The sequence below is a fragment of the Molothrus aeneus genome, chromosome 8 (assembly GCF_037042795.1).
Source record: "Molothrus aeneus isolate 106 chromosome 8, BPBGC_Maene_1.0, whole genome shotgun sequence".
Taxonomy (NCBI): domain Eukaryota; kingdom Metazoa; phylum Chordata; class Aves; order Passeriformes; family Icteridae; genus Molothrus; species Molothrus aeneus.
Window position 1 is genome coordinate 33,615,561 of NC_089653.1, and position 17,059 is coordinate 33,632,619.

Genomic DNA, 17,059 nt, shown 5'->3' on the forward strand with positions numbered 1-17,059 from the left:
CAATTCAGCTTTTGTGCTCAGTGAAGTTGTGTGGGGAAAATGGAGCTTTGGGATGTCCTCTGTGCCTTGGAGCCGTTCCCTGGCTGAAGGAAAGCAGAAACCTTTCAGAGGGTGCTGTTCATCCATGCCTTGTTATTTTCTGCTGTCCCATTAATGGGCCAGTGAAAGATAAGCTCAGGCACTTGTCCTACAGATTTCCTCCTTTGAGGTGAAGCACTTGATTCTTTTTCAGGCTGGCTGCAGGTTAAACTGACCCAAACAAAGTGTTTGTGTGCTGTCAGGGAAGGTAATGAGGGAGCAAATAGGCACTGCTTCAGTGGGAAAGGAGATTTGGGAGGATTCTGCTCTCAGATCACAAAAGCTGAGACTGCTGAGTGCTGATAAAACAAATTTTGCTGGTTCCAGTTTAAATAATCTTGGTGGATTGGCATTGTGGTGGTTTTATACCACTCTTGCAATCTCTGAAAAACAGTTAGCCATGTGTGTCACCATGTGTAGAGATTTGGTAGAAGCAGCAAGTCCAGACTTTATCTTCACTTCTGAAATGATTTGAAAGTATTCAGCCCTGCAGTGCTGGATTTTCAAGAAGTGAAAGGAGGAATGCAAGTGGAGTTGCTGGTGTTGGGGCCTGGGTAAAATGGTGTCCTCAAGAATAATTTAATGTTTCCTGGGTAATTTAATGTTTCAATGAAATTTAATGTTTGTGTTACTCATTTGCTTCATTCATTCTCAGCTCACTTTATAATAATTTTCCCTTCTCCTGGCTGCTCTCAGGTCGCCAGGACTTTGGGGCAGAAGTCAGTAGTATCAGAGATCATCCTTTGCTCTCCTTGGGAGGAAGAAATGGAGATAACTCAGCTAAAACAAGAACCTGAGTGTAAAACACACTCCTGAGAAAGGCTGTGGTGCATTTCCCATATTAATCTTTGCCCTCCCTTATTGAAGCAGTTCCATTTTCAGAGGGAGAGGTAGGAATTGCGTGGGGCTGGTTTGTTTTTTAAACCTGACTCCCAGACTCAGCCCTTCAGGATGCAGGGAATGGTGCAGTCCAACATTATTGAGCTGCTGAGACATTTCAATGAATCTGTGTTAATGGGAGGATGATTAATCAGGGCCCAGGGCAGGTTTGCTGACAGATCTCTGCTGCTTAATGGCTCTGAGATCTTATCAGGAGGCTCCTCAGCTGGGTTTTCCTGTCACTGCCTGTTAGGAATGTCCTAAATCCAGCAGCATTTGGTGGGGCTGGGATGGGATTCCAGGCACCTGCACTGACCCAGAGCACTCCGGGGTTCCCAAGGGTGTCTGGGGGTTTTTATTCAATAAACAAAGTGTGGCTGTAAAGGCTTCTCTTGGCATTGGTATCACAGGATCCCAGACTGGGTTGGGTTGAGTTGGGTTGGGAGGGACCTTAAATCCCATCCAGTGCCATGGCAGGGACACCTCTAACTGTCCCAGGTGCTCCAAGCTGGCCTTGGGCACTGCCAGGGATCCAGGGGCAGCCACAGCTGCTCTGGCAATTCCATCCCAGCCAGGAATTCCCAATTCCCAATCTCCCATCCATCCCTGCCCTCTGGCCCTGGGAGCCATTCCCTGGCTCCTGTCCCTCCATCCTTGTCCCCAGTCCCTCTGCAGCTCTCCTGGAGCCCCTTCAGGCCCTGGCAGGGCCTCTGAGCTCTCCCTGGAGCTGCTCCTCTCCAGGTGAGCACCCCCAGGTGTCCCAGCCTTTCCTTACAGGAATTCACAGAATTCCCAGAATCACTGGGTTGGAAGAGACCTTCAAGATCATCGAGTCCAACCCAGCCCCAACATCTCCACTCAACCCAGGCACCCAGTGCCACATCCAGGCTTTTATCAAAGAGGAGAGGGGCTCCATCCCTCTGATCTTCTCACTGTAATTCTTCATCCTGATCATTCTCTGAAGTTTCATAAACATTCAAATTCACTTGAAAATAAATCAAACCTCTTTCCACAGCCTTTTTAAAATTTAGATTTTCCTGTCCCTCACTCTGTGGGTTGGAGTTCATTACTAAAATGTTTTTGGCTGCCCCTCCTGCTTCTCACTGATTGAGGAATTTTAAACTGATAGGGAATAATTCTGTATAAGCTGTCAACTAATCCTGGATCCTGTTGCAAAAATGAGATTTTCTTTTCTCATTTTGTGATTTTCTTTTCTCATGATTGTGGACTTAGGGAAGGCTGCAAATGCACAGAAAATTTCATCAGCCTGGTGCTGGTGGAGAAAAAAGGCTCAAATTCTGTGCTTGGACAGGTCAAGGAAGATTTATTTGTGTCTCCAGCGGAATTTAAAATTCAAAATACATGAATTTGTGAAGCTTGAAGGATTTGGGGGTGAGAGGGGAGTGTGTGTGAAGCAGTTTGCTGAAGCATTTTGATTTAGTGATGTTGTTGAGTGTTGGATGATTCACTGGGAGATCTGGAGAGTTTGGGACCTTGGATCAGAATGGAGACTGGTGGTGGGGTTTGTGTCTCTTTAAAAAAAAAAAAAAGATGTATTGTAATAGTTAAAACAGTAATAGTTTAATAGTAATATAGTAGTTTAAAATATAATTTTAAATTTTTTTCATATCATTCATATTCATTTTATGAACAGGAATAGGAGCAAGTGGTAATTCTATAAATAAGTAATGTTTCTAGATAGTAAAGTAGAGGTTAAATGAATATATAAATACTTTGAATGTATTGAATTGTAAATGAATATATATGCTTTTCCAGAAGTAAATGAATATATAAATAACATTTATCCCTACCACCATATAATAATATTATATATATAATTATATATATAATTTTTACTCCACTTCTTAAAAGTTAAACAAAAAGACACAAATATAACTTTTCCCTGAGTGTGGAGCAGTTTAATAATAATTTAATGGATATTTTCAGTGCTCATGGTTGGGAGTTAAATAAAGTGTCCTGTCCTTGCAAGCATCAAAGTTTAGTTTATGTAAACTGATTTGTCTGCTTTGTTTTGTCCTGTGGAGCTGTTTGGATTTGCTGTTGCTTTGTTTTCCAAGTGACTTCCAGCTGATTGCCAAGTGAGCTGTGGAGCTGCTGGAGTTCCAAAGAGGAATTTTTCCATGAGGAATTGGAGCCTGTTGAATTTTAGTAGACAACACCCAGCATTTATAAGAGTTCTTATTGTTCAGTTATGACTCAACTCACAGGCTGTGGAGTGGAAACAAAGTTACTGAGCGCAGGTTTAGTTTGTTTTGGCCACAGGAACTAAATGAACCACAAAATAAATGGATTTATCAGTGTCCCAGGAGATGAAATGTTTCTATTGACACGTATTTATGGTGTGTGTTCACCTGTGTTCATTAAAGGCTTTCCTTGGGTGCTGCTAATTGGTAATTCCTGCTGGGCATCCTTTGCTGCAGATGAGTATTTGATTCTCTCTTATTAAATCACCACGGGCTGGACTGTGCCCTAGAACAGGTGTGGAATTCCCATTGTCTGTGCTCACTGTGCAGCAGACCCTGAGCTGCCCTGGGAGCAGGATCTGATGTTCTGGACCCTGAACGTTGCCATGAATCAGGGCTGGGGGTGTTTGTGGCAGGCAGGGTGATGAGGGTTCACCTTTCCTCCTCTGAGCTTCCAGGGAACCAGTGCAGAGTGCAGCAGCTCAGTGCTCTGCAAAACAGTTCCTACCAAGGATGCACTGAAAATCTCATATTCACGTGGGGGATGTCAGCACAGCACTGGCTTGGTTGGAACATCCCAGAGTCATGGAGTGCTTTGGAAGGGATCTTAAAGTCATCCCATTCCACCGGCAGGGACACTTTCCACTGTCCCAATGGCTCCAGCCTGGCCTTGGGCACTGCCAGGGATCCAGGGGCAGCCCCAGCTGCTCTGGGCACCCTGTGCCAGGGCTGCCCACCCTGCCAGGGAACAATTCCCAATTCCCAATCTCCCATCCAGCCCTGCCCTCTGGCAGGAGGGAGCCATTCCCTGGGTCCTGCACTCAATATCCCTCCTGGCAGGAGCTGTGCAGAGCCACAAGGTCCCTCCTGAGCCTCCTTTTCTCCTGATTGAGCCCCCCCAGCTGCTCCTCCTCACCCTTGGGATGATTTTGTGGAGTTCCCAGCCCTTTTTGCTTCCCCCCATGTTCTCAGCAGCCCCAGGTGGGAGCTGAGGAGCCCTGACAGCCCCACCCAGGGGAACTGAGTGTTCTGTGCTGGTTGTATCATTGCAGACCAAGCACTGGGACAAATAATCAGTTTTTCCTTTCTCAGAAATGCAGCTTGACTGCCTCCCCCATTGATCAGAGCAGCTCCAGCCCTGCAGTGGAGCTCAGAGTGACTCAGATATTAAATTGATCTTTGCCCTCTCCCTGCCAGTGGGGCTCAGCAGGGCTCTGGAACATTCTCAGCCCTCTAATTAGGGGCCTTTAAAGTTATTAAAGACTGATTCACCTCGCAGGCTCTGCAAAGACATGTTCTGTGCTTTCCTGGAGTGCTCAGCATGGCTTTGGGGTTCCTCCCCTGCATTAGGGGACAGTTCACATTACCCCTCTGCCCCGTGGGGTTTGCCTTCATCTGCTGTTTCCTTTCCTAGTCCAAAATTCAGGGAGCAGCATATCCTGAAGTTTCCCAAATGCAGAGGCACAAGGCTGTGATCCCAGAGCATCTCTGGGGCAGATCTGCAGAACCAAGCTGTTCACTGGGCTGACATTTATATGGATAATTAGTAATTAATTTTGACTTGGTGATTCCCTCCATGTAGGAACAGTGAGTACTTGAGCAAGGAAGGGGATTTTTAATTTTTTTAATAGCAGCAGGTGGTCAAAGGTTGGAGCAGTTCAGAGGTAGAAGTTTATAAGGTGAGGTGAGGTTTTGGTTGAGTAGCTGGAAGTTAATTTATTTTTCCCGATTTTTTTGTGTCTTATGTAAGCACTGAAGCACATCAGCCTGGAGGCCCTGAAAGCTGTGTTTGTAACCTCGTGTTTTGTGTGCAGACTGCAGGGAAATCTTGCTGCCAACAATGACAGACCAGCTCAAGTATCACTTGGAGAGACAAGAAGATTTGGAGGCTTGCTGCCAGTTGCTGAGTAACATCCTGGAAGTGCTCTACAAGAAAGATGTGGTGAGTGTGGGCTGCCTCTGTGATGAGTAACACTTCACAGAAATTGTTTTAGTCAAGTGAATTAAGCAGGTAACTCCTGAAGCTTTGGATTTTTATTTTTCTTTTTTATAACCTCCTCCTAACCAGCCTTTTCTAACTCTCAGTTCTCCAGTGATGAGGATGTGTTTGTTGTGTGGCATCTCACACGTCACATCCAGCACAGCACTTGTTGTTTCTGAGGCACATCCAGTGCAGCTTTTCTGGTTAGATAGTGAAGAAATAAATGTCCTTAGGAGTTAAACCTTTCTCATTTACTGTGCCTGGCCTTTTCCAGGTGGAAAATGTTGTGTTTTGGTGCTTTTTCTTTTCTCCCCATGGGCATTTTGGGAAATGTGCATTTTAGTTGTATTGTTGCTGACACGGTTCCCAGACATGCAGCCTGTGTAATATCCCTTTTTTTTGGCATAATAGTCTCTTTTTTGCTTTCTCTTGACCTCAGCAAACATACAAATATTGGTGCTTTGCCAGAGAGCTGCAGTGATTTGATGCTCTCCTGAAATTTGTGCTGCTGCTGCTGCCTGAACCTTCAGTGCTGTGTAGAATCATACACTAATTCAGCTGGAAAGGACCTCAGGGGTCAGCTACTCACATCCTCTCTGGCATCTTATTTAATTGGGGTTTTTTTTAGGTTTTGCTCTGATTTTGTTTGTGTTTGGAAGTAGCTCTGTGTGGCTGCTTCAGAGAGGGGGTTGTTTTACAGGAGGGATTTGGTTCTGGCAGCCTGGCTGCTCCTGTCTCTCTTTGTCAGCTGCTTTTCTCTCTGTGGTAGGGGCTCACCTGCAGCTCCACCCTCTCCCAGGCTGATCCTGGCAGCAGGACCAGCTCCTGGGTGAGTTTGTGCTGGTGGTGGATTGTCCTTCAAATATGCAAATCTATTTTTCATCCATAAAGTAAAAGATGGGAGCAAAGCTCATCTGTTTCTTTCTCCTTGTGGTGTTTTTGGCTTTGTTTTGTGCCCATCATTCCTTGTGAGATTTCTGGATTTGTCCTTAAAAGCTGCTTGGAATAAATATTTCATTTTAACTCTTTCAAAAGTAGTGGTAGATTGCTTCTAATATTGACTGAAATTGGCAATTCCTTAATGAAAGTTTTGCTTTGCTTTTTTCTTCATTTTAATTGAGCCGTTGCAGAACAGCCCTCCCTCCCCAGGTCTGGTAATGCCTGTGGGGGTTTGATGTTGGAAAAATGACTTGGGGGAAGAAAATTAATGGGAAACTGAGTGTCATAAGCTTCATTTCCATTGACATTGTAACAGCACATTTTAATTTATCAGAAACATGTATTACCAAAATAACACTTTGTTGAACCCCTTCCCTCCTTGTGATCACCAGCCAGTGATGTTTTACTTAATTTCCAGCAGACAGGTGGGTTGAAAGGCAGCACAAATGGTTCAGTTGTGCTGCTGTCTGTTGTTTGCAGCTATCAGTGATTTATTCCTTGTCCTCAGGGCCCCACACAACGCCATGTGCAGATCATCATGGAGAACCTGCTGAGGACAGTGAACAGAACTGTGATTTCCATGGGACGGGACTCAGAGCTCATTGTAAGTAAACTCAAACACCTCTGTCACATCTCCCTGAACCTGCCTGTAATAGGATTGCAATCCCAGGTGACCCAAAGCAATCAAAACCTCCTCTCTCTGTGTGCTCAGGAAGCTGGAAAGCACTGCCTGGTAATTTTGCTATGGTTGACACAGGGGAAGAGCAAAAAAAAGAAAAAAAAAAGCTTGAAAAATCTCTGTGAGCAGGTGATTAGCCAGGATTGATATCTGTGTGCACCAAAATGATGTAGTATTGGTAATTAGCCAGCTGAGAAGTGTGGAAATGAGACTTGGCTGTTGTTACTGCTTTACAAGCATTTACTTGTCTTTTTGACTTAAATTGAGATAACCAAGGTGAGTGTTCAAATGACTGAAGAACAGAGCCCAACATTATGTTTAGAGGAAGGACTGATGCAAGTGACCCTGTTGACTTAACACTGTGATTTAAAAGCCTTACACCTGAATTTTTCCACTGTTAATTAATGAATATTGGACTAAATAATGAAAAATATATGGGGCTTGTTGATATCTGAGATGGGGATAGATCGGAGTGTGTTTTTGGGGGTCTCTCTGTGTGTTTTTGGGGGTCTCTCTGTGTGTTTTTGGGAGCCTCTCTGTGTGTTTGCCTTTCTCTTGTATTCTTTTAGCTGCCTGCAGCTGGCAGCTGATCTCTCCAGGGCAGTGGTTGAAGTGAGCCAGGTTTGTGCTGTGTCTGAGCACTTGTCCCTCAGTTCTGCATCAATTTGGGTCAGTCTGGCTCCATGCACTGATTTCTTACCATGGGGTTAATTGTTAGTCAGATAGATGAGTTTATCAGCAACTTGGTTTTTTGGTCTCCTCTTTCCTTCCCAGTTTAAATTCTCCCTGTAAGGGCACACAGTGATGTTTGACTTCTACACTCAGTGATTTTTGACACAGGGCTCTGTGTCCTCAGCACTTCTTCCTGACCTGCTGCTGCCCATTTCCTTGGCATTTGGGGGTGCTCGTGTTGGTAAATCTTCTGCAATTTCATTTTGTCTTTGGTGCATCATCCACTAGCTTAGTTTTGGTCTCCTTCTTGTATCACGGAGGTTTTTCTGTAAGGAAGGGATAATGGATCTCCAGATCCATTGCTGGAGCAAGAAGTCACAGAATCCCAGGATGGTTTGGGTTGGAAGGAGCTTAAAGCTCATTTTATTCCACCCCTGCCATGAGCAGGGACAGTTCCCCTATCCCAGGCTGCTCCAAGTCCTGTCCAGCCTGGCTTTGGACACTTCAGGGATGGGAATCCACAACCTCTGTAGGGAACTGGTTCCAAGCTGAGCATTCCTGCAGAACATTCCAGTGCTGGGACACAGCAGTGCAAGGAAGTTGAAAGACTTGTGTGTTATTTTAACTTCCTCAGTTTCAGGCTGAATTGAGAGTTAATTATTGTTTTGATGAAGGTGGTGCAGGTGATATTTAAAAATGTTAATTATGCCTTTTGCAGTTAGCAGAGTAGATTTGAAAACCTGTGTGTGTGTTTGAACTCAGAGCAGTGATATTAAAGATCTGCATTGTGCTCCTGAGCACAGCCTCCATAATCAGTTAATGAACACTGAGATTTCAGGGTATTTTTAATGAGTACTTACTCCTACCTTACAATGCAGCCTTTGCTGAGGAGATTCCCCTGTTAAATAACCAGCCACAACTCATTGTTGTGGTGTCAGCAAAGTAGGAGCAGTAAAATTAGTAATAATAATAATAATAATTAGGAATTACAGCCTGACCTCTCTTACATCGGATTTGGGTTGAAATGATGCAGTGACTTTTCTTTTTTTAATTTTACCTGTAGTAGAGAATTAACCATACAGGATGACTGGAAGGAAGGAATTTGAAATATCTGACAGAGTTAAAGTAATGATAATTTCTTTAAAAGAAGTAAAATACAGGACATAACCAATTTTTTTATTCTATAAATATAACTTTGTTGGTGTCCTAAAGCTGGCATGTTTTCTCCCTGGAAAAATACTTAGTGACACCATCTCCATCCAAAACCTGATGTTGCATAATGCAGTTTATGAGCAGTGGAGCAATGTCAAGGATTTAAGTGCTCAAGTGAGAAGTTTTAATTACAGGATGAGCCTTTTCTGCAGCATTGAACGGGAAGGGTTCTCCAATAGTCCCCTTTGGCTTTTTTCCTCCTTAAATGTGAGTTCCTTGATAAAATCAAAAGCAAGTTTTGTCCTATACCTTCAAAAGAGAATTACCTTGAAATAAGAGACCAGTTGCAAGCAGAAGAGCCAGATATTAAGTAAAATGAAGTATAAATGATAAGTTTAAAATCTGATTTGACAATAATTGTGTTAGCAAAGAATTTTTAATCCTCGTTGGTCTGGACTATTTTTCCCTCTGTAAGTCTCACTAGTGGTTTTTACTTGATCCATTTTCTGAGCAGAAGATTCTAATATTATTATTATTTATTTTATATAATGATTCTATTATTAGTACAGGATGCAGCTTGAGGTTGCTGAGCTGTGCTGCTGCTCCAGACTGCCTGGTTTAGGTTAATTTTGCTCCTGCCTTGAGCTGCTGCTGCTCCTGGCCCAGGGAGAAATCACCTGGAAAAAACCACAAAAGCTTTCTTACTGAAGAACATGTTGCTTGAAGAAAAAGTAAATTGAGCAAACTTCCTTGAGCCTTTGGAAGGGTCGTATTAAAGCTTCTCTTTCCTTTCCTGGTGGCTTTTGGACAGCGTTGGGTTCCACATGAGGCAGCATCTCAGCCTCCTCCAGTAAATCAGGGCAGAGCAGCCTCGGTGGCAGCTCCAGAATGATCCATGGCTGCTCCTTCTCCTCCTGTCAGCAGCTTGGGATGTGCCTCATTCCCAAAGGAAACCAAGCTCTGTAGTTTCTGAAGGGAAATCTCCTGGCTTAGAGTAAGATTGGGTTGGAATGAGATGGTCTCTAAGGTACTTTCCATCCCAAACCATTCCATGTTCCTGTGGTGGTAACTTCCAGGAGTGTATCCATAAGGAGAGTGGCTCTGGAAAACACCTAAAGGTGTATGGGGAACAAAATCAGTGACTCCTGACTCCTGTGAGCAGGGAAAATGGGTTATTTTGGGTATTGGGGTGTGTGAGTGGGAAGCACTGGACAGGACTTTGTGGTGTTGCTGATGAGTGGAATCTTCTTGGCTGCTTTCCCCTCTGTGCTCTGGGATGAGGATGAGGTGAAACCAGAACAGAAATGATGCAGGAGCCATCAGAAGGAGAAAAAGGGAATTTGTGGGATCTGTCTGAGGTTTCTGGAAGGAGGTTGAGAAGGGGAATCTCTGTGGGGTGACGGTGACACCTGACACAAGGAGAGTGGCGAGGGTTGTGTAGAGCAGAGTGGCACTGGTGGGGGAGCTCTGGATAATCAATCAGTCAATCAATCAGTCAATCAATCAGTCAGTCAGTCAATCACCATGGGGGATTGTCCATCTCTCAGCACTTCCAGGCTGCAGGCCTCTCCAGAACGATGTAAAGTACAGGTGCAAGCCTGAAATCAGAGTTATTGATGGTCACAGGAGGCTTCTGGGGCTGCAGGTTGTTATTCAGGAGTTGAATCTCTGGGTGTGAATTATCTTCCTGTGCCTTAAAATCTGCCCAGATCAGGCTTCATGGATTCCAGAATCGGGGAGAAAACCTCATTTTCTTCACCAGACTTCTTCCATGTAAAAATACTTTGCTTTATTGAGTCACATGTTTTCTTCTCTTTCAAAATCATTTGAAATTGCATATTGCAAGCCAATTTCACTGAAACTGAAGTGGTGTTTGGATGGTGGCCATGATTTTATTCCATCACTAATACTGAGCTTTTTTTGTGTTGTCAAACCATCCCTGTTGCATTCCCTACCAACATTTATGGCAAGGAGCTGCACTCACCTAAACAAATGGACACATTTGTAGCACTCCAGTTATTTTAATGAACCACAGATGGCTTTTACGGAATATTAAAAATCTTCGTGCAGGTCCCTTTCATTCTCCCAGACAAATTGGTGTTGGTGCAGTTGGATTTTTAGTGGCAATCTGGTTCAATTCCAGCTCAATTCCAGCAGCAATATATATGTGGTAATACACAGGTCCTGGTGTAATCTAACAGCTGACTTGGTTGGGAAGTTCATGAAAATTTACTCCATTTGATTGGAAAAAGTGATTTAACCTTTAAAACATCGAGTGAAATCAAAGGTATGGACAGTGGTTTTGCATTTTAGGCAAGAAAAAGCAAACACTTTGTACCCGTGGTAGGATTTTCCAGTTTTAATCATTTTTTTTTCACTTTATCCTGGTTTTTTAAAAGTATTTTTACATTTTATTTTTGTTTTTCATCTTTAAGAAACCAATTGCTACTCACAGGAATAGTGTTTTCCTCCTAGTTCTAAACCAAAGAATGCAACTGTTGCTGTGTGGAAATTATAAGGACTCAGCAAAGAGCAAGGGATATAAAATCACTGCAGTATTTATTGGCTAAAAAGTATTTTGAAGCAGGACATGGGAGAAGTGCAGCTAGAAAATCAGTGTATGAAGTGCAGGGGTCTGCCAGTGAATCCAGCAAAGCCACACTGAAAATAAAATCGCATTTTCCTCATTAGAACCTCCAAGATCTTCTACATGAGGGTGAAAATAGCTCTGTCACATTGAACTTAAAAGCTCTAAAGAATTAGGTTTTGTTTTTTTTCTCTTGGTGTCTATCTAACCTGAGCCTGAGTGATTCTAAAGGCAATACAATTATGATACATTTTACACACTTGCAAAAACATTTTATTACAAAGTACATCGGAGGGTACCAGAGAACACGAGATGTCAGTTGGAAGCAAGACTCTATGATAATGTCAGCTTTCCCCAGGTTTAAAAAAATGTAAAAAATTAAAAATTTGCAACTTCTTAAGAAAATAGCCTGGACATGTACAGAACACGCCGTGAGAACTTTCCCTTTGAGCTCTTTGTTTCTCCAGTTGGAGTTTCCTCCCTCTTCTCCCCTGATTCCAGGAGCTCTGGATCACTCAGGGTCCTTGCACACACAAAGCTACTGAGGGGGTAGCACTGAGGATTTGGGAATTCATTGCCATGGAGAGATGCTTGGTTTAATTTCCTTAAAAAGCCCCAAACACTAGGCGTGTTAGCATGGAGGAGTGCATTAGGTATTAATGTTTTTTTTTTTTATAATGAATACTGCTGTATTTTCCTTTTTCTGCCCATTTTTGAGATTCCTTTCTGCTGTAAAAAAAAGTCTTTTTTTGTTTGGAAATATATGGGTTTCTAAGCCATGTTGTGTGGGCTGTCTTGTAAACAGTTCTATATTTTCGTTAAAAACAATATAAAATACATGAAATATGGGGTTTTTTCCACATGAAACAATGGCACTTCCTCGTGTACAGGATCACCTTCCTAATCCTTCAACTCCCACCAGAGGATTTTAGGATTTGCTTCTGTGCAAGAACTTGTAGCCCTCTTGAAGGTTTACTGCAAATATTGAACTGGCCATAGGCAACTTCTGCATTACCTTTCCCATTTTAATTCGCTTTTCTTGCTCTTTGAAGGGAAAAAAATTAGGTTATTTTCCTCCAGTTTCCTCTTAGGAGTAAATTGGATGCTGAGCTAAGAGGAGAAATAGTGTAAAAGAAAAACACTTCCTCAGATTTTTAGTCTGTGCAAATTAATGATCACAGTCCTTGCACCTAAAGGCTGAAGAATTTGTACCTTCCTGCTGCTACAGGGGATGCGATTTCAAACCCAGTTTGTCACATGACACTCAAATTATTGGAAATCGTTAGGGAAAATTCCCAAACCAAAACAAAAGACAAGATTCCCACTCCCTGGCCACTTCTAGCATGAGGAATTTTTCCACCAATGGTCATTTTAGATGCAAGTTTAATGGCAGCAGCAAATACTTAAAGGAAAAGTTGCAGTTTATAAGTCAGAGCAAAATTTTAAGTGCCATTTCAAAAAAACCAAACCAAATTAGGAAAAATCTGATTCACATCTCTCTCCTAAGTGTTTCAATCACTGAGTACAATTAATAGATTGAGATATAAATTATAATAAGCTGGGAAACCCATCTGAGCAGCTTAATAAATAAATAAATAGCATTTCCAATTTCAGCTCCTTCCAAGCAGTGCTGCAGCCTGGACATCTCCTGGTGCCTTCTGCAGCAGTGGAGAGGTTTTTCCAAAGACTATTAGAAAAAAATACTAACCCATGGCAAAGGCCAACAATCCGGATTGGGATGGGTCTGTTTTGGGGGTGGGTTTTGTTCCTGTGTGGTTGAGACCTTTCCAAGGTGACACTGAGGGCTTGTCCATGGCCTGGACCCTGTGAGGTGGAGGTGCTTAAAGGCTGGGCCTGATTTTTGGGAGGTTTCTGGCTGCTCCCCTGCTGGGGCTGAGCAGCAGAGTGGTTCTTCTGGTGGTGAGGACACAGCTAAACCAGAGATGAGGTTGAAATGTGAGAGCTTGGTTGGAGTCTACATCGCATGAAGGCAGAGAATACACCACAGTCACATCTCGGAGATCAGCGCGGCCGTGGGCCGCGGGAAAAATTGTGCTTTGTCCAGGAATTCTGTGCTGAAAACTGCACTCCCCGATCAACATGGAGCTGTAAAACTCAACACCACTGCAAACATAAGGCTTGCTCTTGATTTTCCCCCTCGTTGCTGTCCAAAGACAACAACCCAGACCCCCAAAAGGCCTCCACCATTCCTGGGGGAGCAGGATGCCGGCCTACGCTTTAGCGGGTCGGAGCGCCACGCTCTCGGATCTGAGGAGGGGAGGGAAACAGTTTTACTTCCCATCTTTGTCCAAGTTTCCACTCGGGTTTTACATCCCACATTGGCAAACTGCAAGTAGAAGTGGGCAGGGGGTTCCCAAGCCCGTGCTGCTGGGCAGAGTCCGTCGCTGCAAAGGCCTTTTTGGTACGCGCGGTGAGAACTGGATGCTGCCCCTGGCCAGGACGCTGCTCCTTCCACCAAGATCCCATCAGAGATGGTGGATACAACTCCAAGTATTTGTCAAAGAAGGCCTTGAACTCCACACGTCATGGACTTGGGTTAAAGGAACCAGAGTTTCCATCTTCCATGCTTTTTTGATTCAGTTTTGGATTTTTGCTTGGGAGTAGAGGAGTAGCTCTCCTGAGAATAAGGCAAAGGTGCAACCTGAGTTTCCTCAATAGGGTGAAGTTTTCTCAAAACTGGCTGTAGTTTATCTTCTTGCTGTTTAAAATCCAATTCCACGCTAGAAATGGGAAGAGAAAAGCACTCATTAATTATGATGATAAAAAAAATTAATTAACCCAGTGTCTAAGTGCTTAATTTATGGAAGTCAATAAATACTTCTTGCATGAAAATGGAAAGGGGAAGTTCAAAAAGGGACATGTTACAGAAGCAAAACAGGAATGGGATTGTTCAACTTCTCCCTGCTGTTAAGGAGAGTCTTGAGGATTATGGTGGAAGTGCTGAGAAGTGACTGAACACTAGAAATAGAACTTTTTTTTTGGTGGAGAAATGATTTTTGAGGACTTCCAGGCTCAATTCTCCCTTCTGGGAGCTCAGGGTGGCAGCCTGGCACCTGCATCCTTGTTCGTTGGGGAAAGCTGAGAGGATGGCCAAAAGCAAGGAGGCTGTCCCAGAAATTCTTTACCTCAGCTGTTCCTTGCCACTTTTACCATGAGAAAGATTAATTCCGTCAAGTTCCTGTTGTATTTATAGACTCATATACATGTGTGGAATAAATAGATCAATTAAAAAGCAGTTCTCCTTTATAGTGCATCCTTGCCTTCAGAAAACAGACTGAAGCTGTAAAATCCCTGTCCTGAATTCCAGACAGTGTCGGCTACAAAATCCTTCCAGCAATTAAGAACCACAATGGCGATGAAATTCCAGCCCTTGCTTGAGCTTTGTTCTGCAGAGCATTTTGAGACTACCTTATAAACCAAAGGAACAACAGCATAAAATGGAGCAGAAATCCTGTCTGATGGTGCAAACTGAATTTTGGCCCCTCAGAACTACCCAGAACTTGGTGGTTTTGGTTGGGTTTGTGCAGCAGCCTCTGGCCACGCTCTGCACTGAGGCTGTTCCTGTCTTGTGTGGAATATTTGGGGCTGGAAGGGACCTTTGAAGGATGCCTGTTGCACTGGGGCCTCTAGATATCAGAGGATGAATTTAAAAGGGTGAAATTTTGGGAATTTAGACACTTGGATTAATTTATTTCTTCCCTGTCCCCCTCCACTGCTGAGCTGTCTTGGGCTTTGCACTGGCTGCTTTTATTGTTACCTAAATATGAAGTTATCACTCCTGAGCTTGAGTTCACTTTTAATTAGGATTAAATATGTTTTCTGAGGTATTTCTGCCATTGCTTGTTTGGAGAAGTGAGATCTGCTTCCCCAGATCTCATCCATAAAGAGATTACTTTAAACTTCAGTTTAAGCCCTGTCTGATTTAAGGAGAGCAGGCACATGGCACAGAACACCTGCAGCCATTTCCAGGGAATTCTCCAACAGAATCATTAGGGTTGGAAAAGACCTCCAAGATTTCCAGGGAGAAATTTGGGTGGACTTCACCTTCCACAGGCTTTGTAAACTGAGCACAGAATGTCATCAAATACCATCTGCTGATTTAGGTGGGGTTTATTTTCCTCTTAGGAATCAAAGATGCTGAGAGATGGATAAGGAGAATTTTGTGCTTTATTTTTTTTTAAGAGCTGGTAATTTGGACTACAAGGACTCTGGTGGAGCCCCAGAAAGGGGTGCTGGAAAAGTGTGAGGTCTTTTTTACATTTGGCTGTTTCTAATTTGGTGTTTGGTTTGAGTGTAAATCCATTTTTAGGAAAAGTTTTGGCATTTTGGTGATTTGGATAAACTTTTCAATAGAAGAGAAGAGAAATAATTAGGTAAGAATTCAAATAGAGTATTTTACCTATTGCTGTGTTTTTAATGAATAAAAAGCTATTCCAAATCAAAGATAATTGTAAAAACAATGTTATCTTCACTGCTAACATGTTCTGTGTGCTGTGTGGCTGGCAGAAAATACTTGGTTAGAGAAGTTCAGCATGAATTTAGTAGTGAGATGTGGATATCAGCTCATTGGGAATGTCCCAGCACAGGAATTCTGTCAGTGAGACAGAGAAAATCTTGGAGTGAGGGAGATGCTTCTCTAAGAGCTCCCCAAAATCTCATTTAAAGTGCACTATTTAGCATGTGTTGTATCTGTTTTTGTTGTTTTTTGGGTTTTTTTCTCAGTATCAAGTATTTTTAGGGAAAAAATAAAAAGGCCTTTCAGCTCTGGCATTGCCAGAGTTCATTTTTACTCCTTTCAGACATTATTCTTGCAGGGAGGCTCTTAAGAGCTGCTGAAAATTGCCGTAAAAAAAAGAAATTGTTATAAAACCCCCTTGCTGAAGAGAGTAATTTTTTATATAATCAATTTCTTTTAAAGATAGACCTCAAGAGGAAAAAAAAAAGCATCTTGGTTCTGGCCCATCTGACAAGCCCCCATGTTATTGCTGCTGCAGAACAGATCAGCTTTGAGCTCCTCACATCCAAGGGAAATATTTTGCTTCTGAAGGGTATAAAGAGGCTGAAGGAAAAACATTTGTGTTATTTCAGCATTTAGAACTGTACATTTTGCAGAATAATTGATTGGGGTCTTTCAGCATCAATTTATCCAGCATTGGAGGTGTTTTAATGGAATTGCTCCATCAGGCAAATTATTTGATTGCAAACTTAGGCTTTAATTTTTGTGCTGCAGAAATAAGACAAAGACCTGTTTTTATTAAAAACAAATTCACATATCTATGTTATCTACAGCTGACTTTATTTTTACTCTTTAATTTTGTATCAATCATATGAAATACTACTAATCATGATCAATGACACATTGCCAGAAAGGTTTGGGTTGGAAAGGACCTTCAGGATCATCCAGTTCCAACCTTCCACTATCCCAGGTTGCTCCAAACCCTGTCCAACCTTGCCTTGGCCACTTCCAGGGATTAAATTCAGCAAATATTCAGTATTTGTAGGACTTCTTGATATTTTTGTTATTGAGCTGTGTTCCTGAGCTTGATTGTGTCACCTGTCACAGCTCTGCCAATCCTGTTTTGCTCAGTGCTATTTCTGTCCCCTCAGCATCTCCAGGTGTCCTCTCTCCAAATGACCTTTTCCTGAAATATCCTCCTGCCATGTGCCTCTTTTCACTTTCAGACTTGCATTTTGTCCCTTAAGCCAGCCCATAATAACTCCATTAATTTAATTATCCAGGACTCTCCTGTTCTCCTGGCATGACACGTGGAGATGGGAATTATTTGCTTCAGAAGCATTTTTTCTTTAATAATAGAATCATAGTTTTCAATGGAGTGAGAATTCTGAACAAGCCCTACAGAAACAAG

General features: G+C 42.8%; 2 protein-coding genes across 2 annotated transcripts in view; one reads left to right on the forward strand and one right to left on the reverse strand.

Moving 5' to 3' along the window:
• Nucleotides 1–17,059, forward strand: part of DOCK1 (dedicator of cytokinesis 1) — a 277,491-nt gene that overhangs the window by 83,635 nt on the left and 176,797 nt on the right. Inside the window, exons 26-27 of the mRNA XM_066554638.1 lie at nt 4,976–5,103; nt 6,590–6,685. Of these exons, the coding sequence (XP_066410735.1) occupies nt 4,976–5,103; nt 6,590–6,685 (224 nt within the window). The remainder of the gene's footprint in view (nt 1–4,975; nt 5,104–6,589; nt 6,686–17,059) is intronic.
• Nucleotides 11,125–17,059, reverse strand: part of INSYN2A (inhibitory synaptic factor 2A) — a 40,781-nt gene continuing 34,846 nt past the window's right edge. Inside the window, exon 4 of the mRNA XM_066554639.1 lies at nt 11,125–13,912. Coding sequence (XP_066410736.1) covers nt 13,729–13,912 — 184 coding nt within the window. The 3' untranslated portion in view covers nt 11,125–13,728. The remainder of the gene's footprint in view (nt 13,913–17,059) is intronic.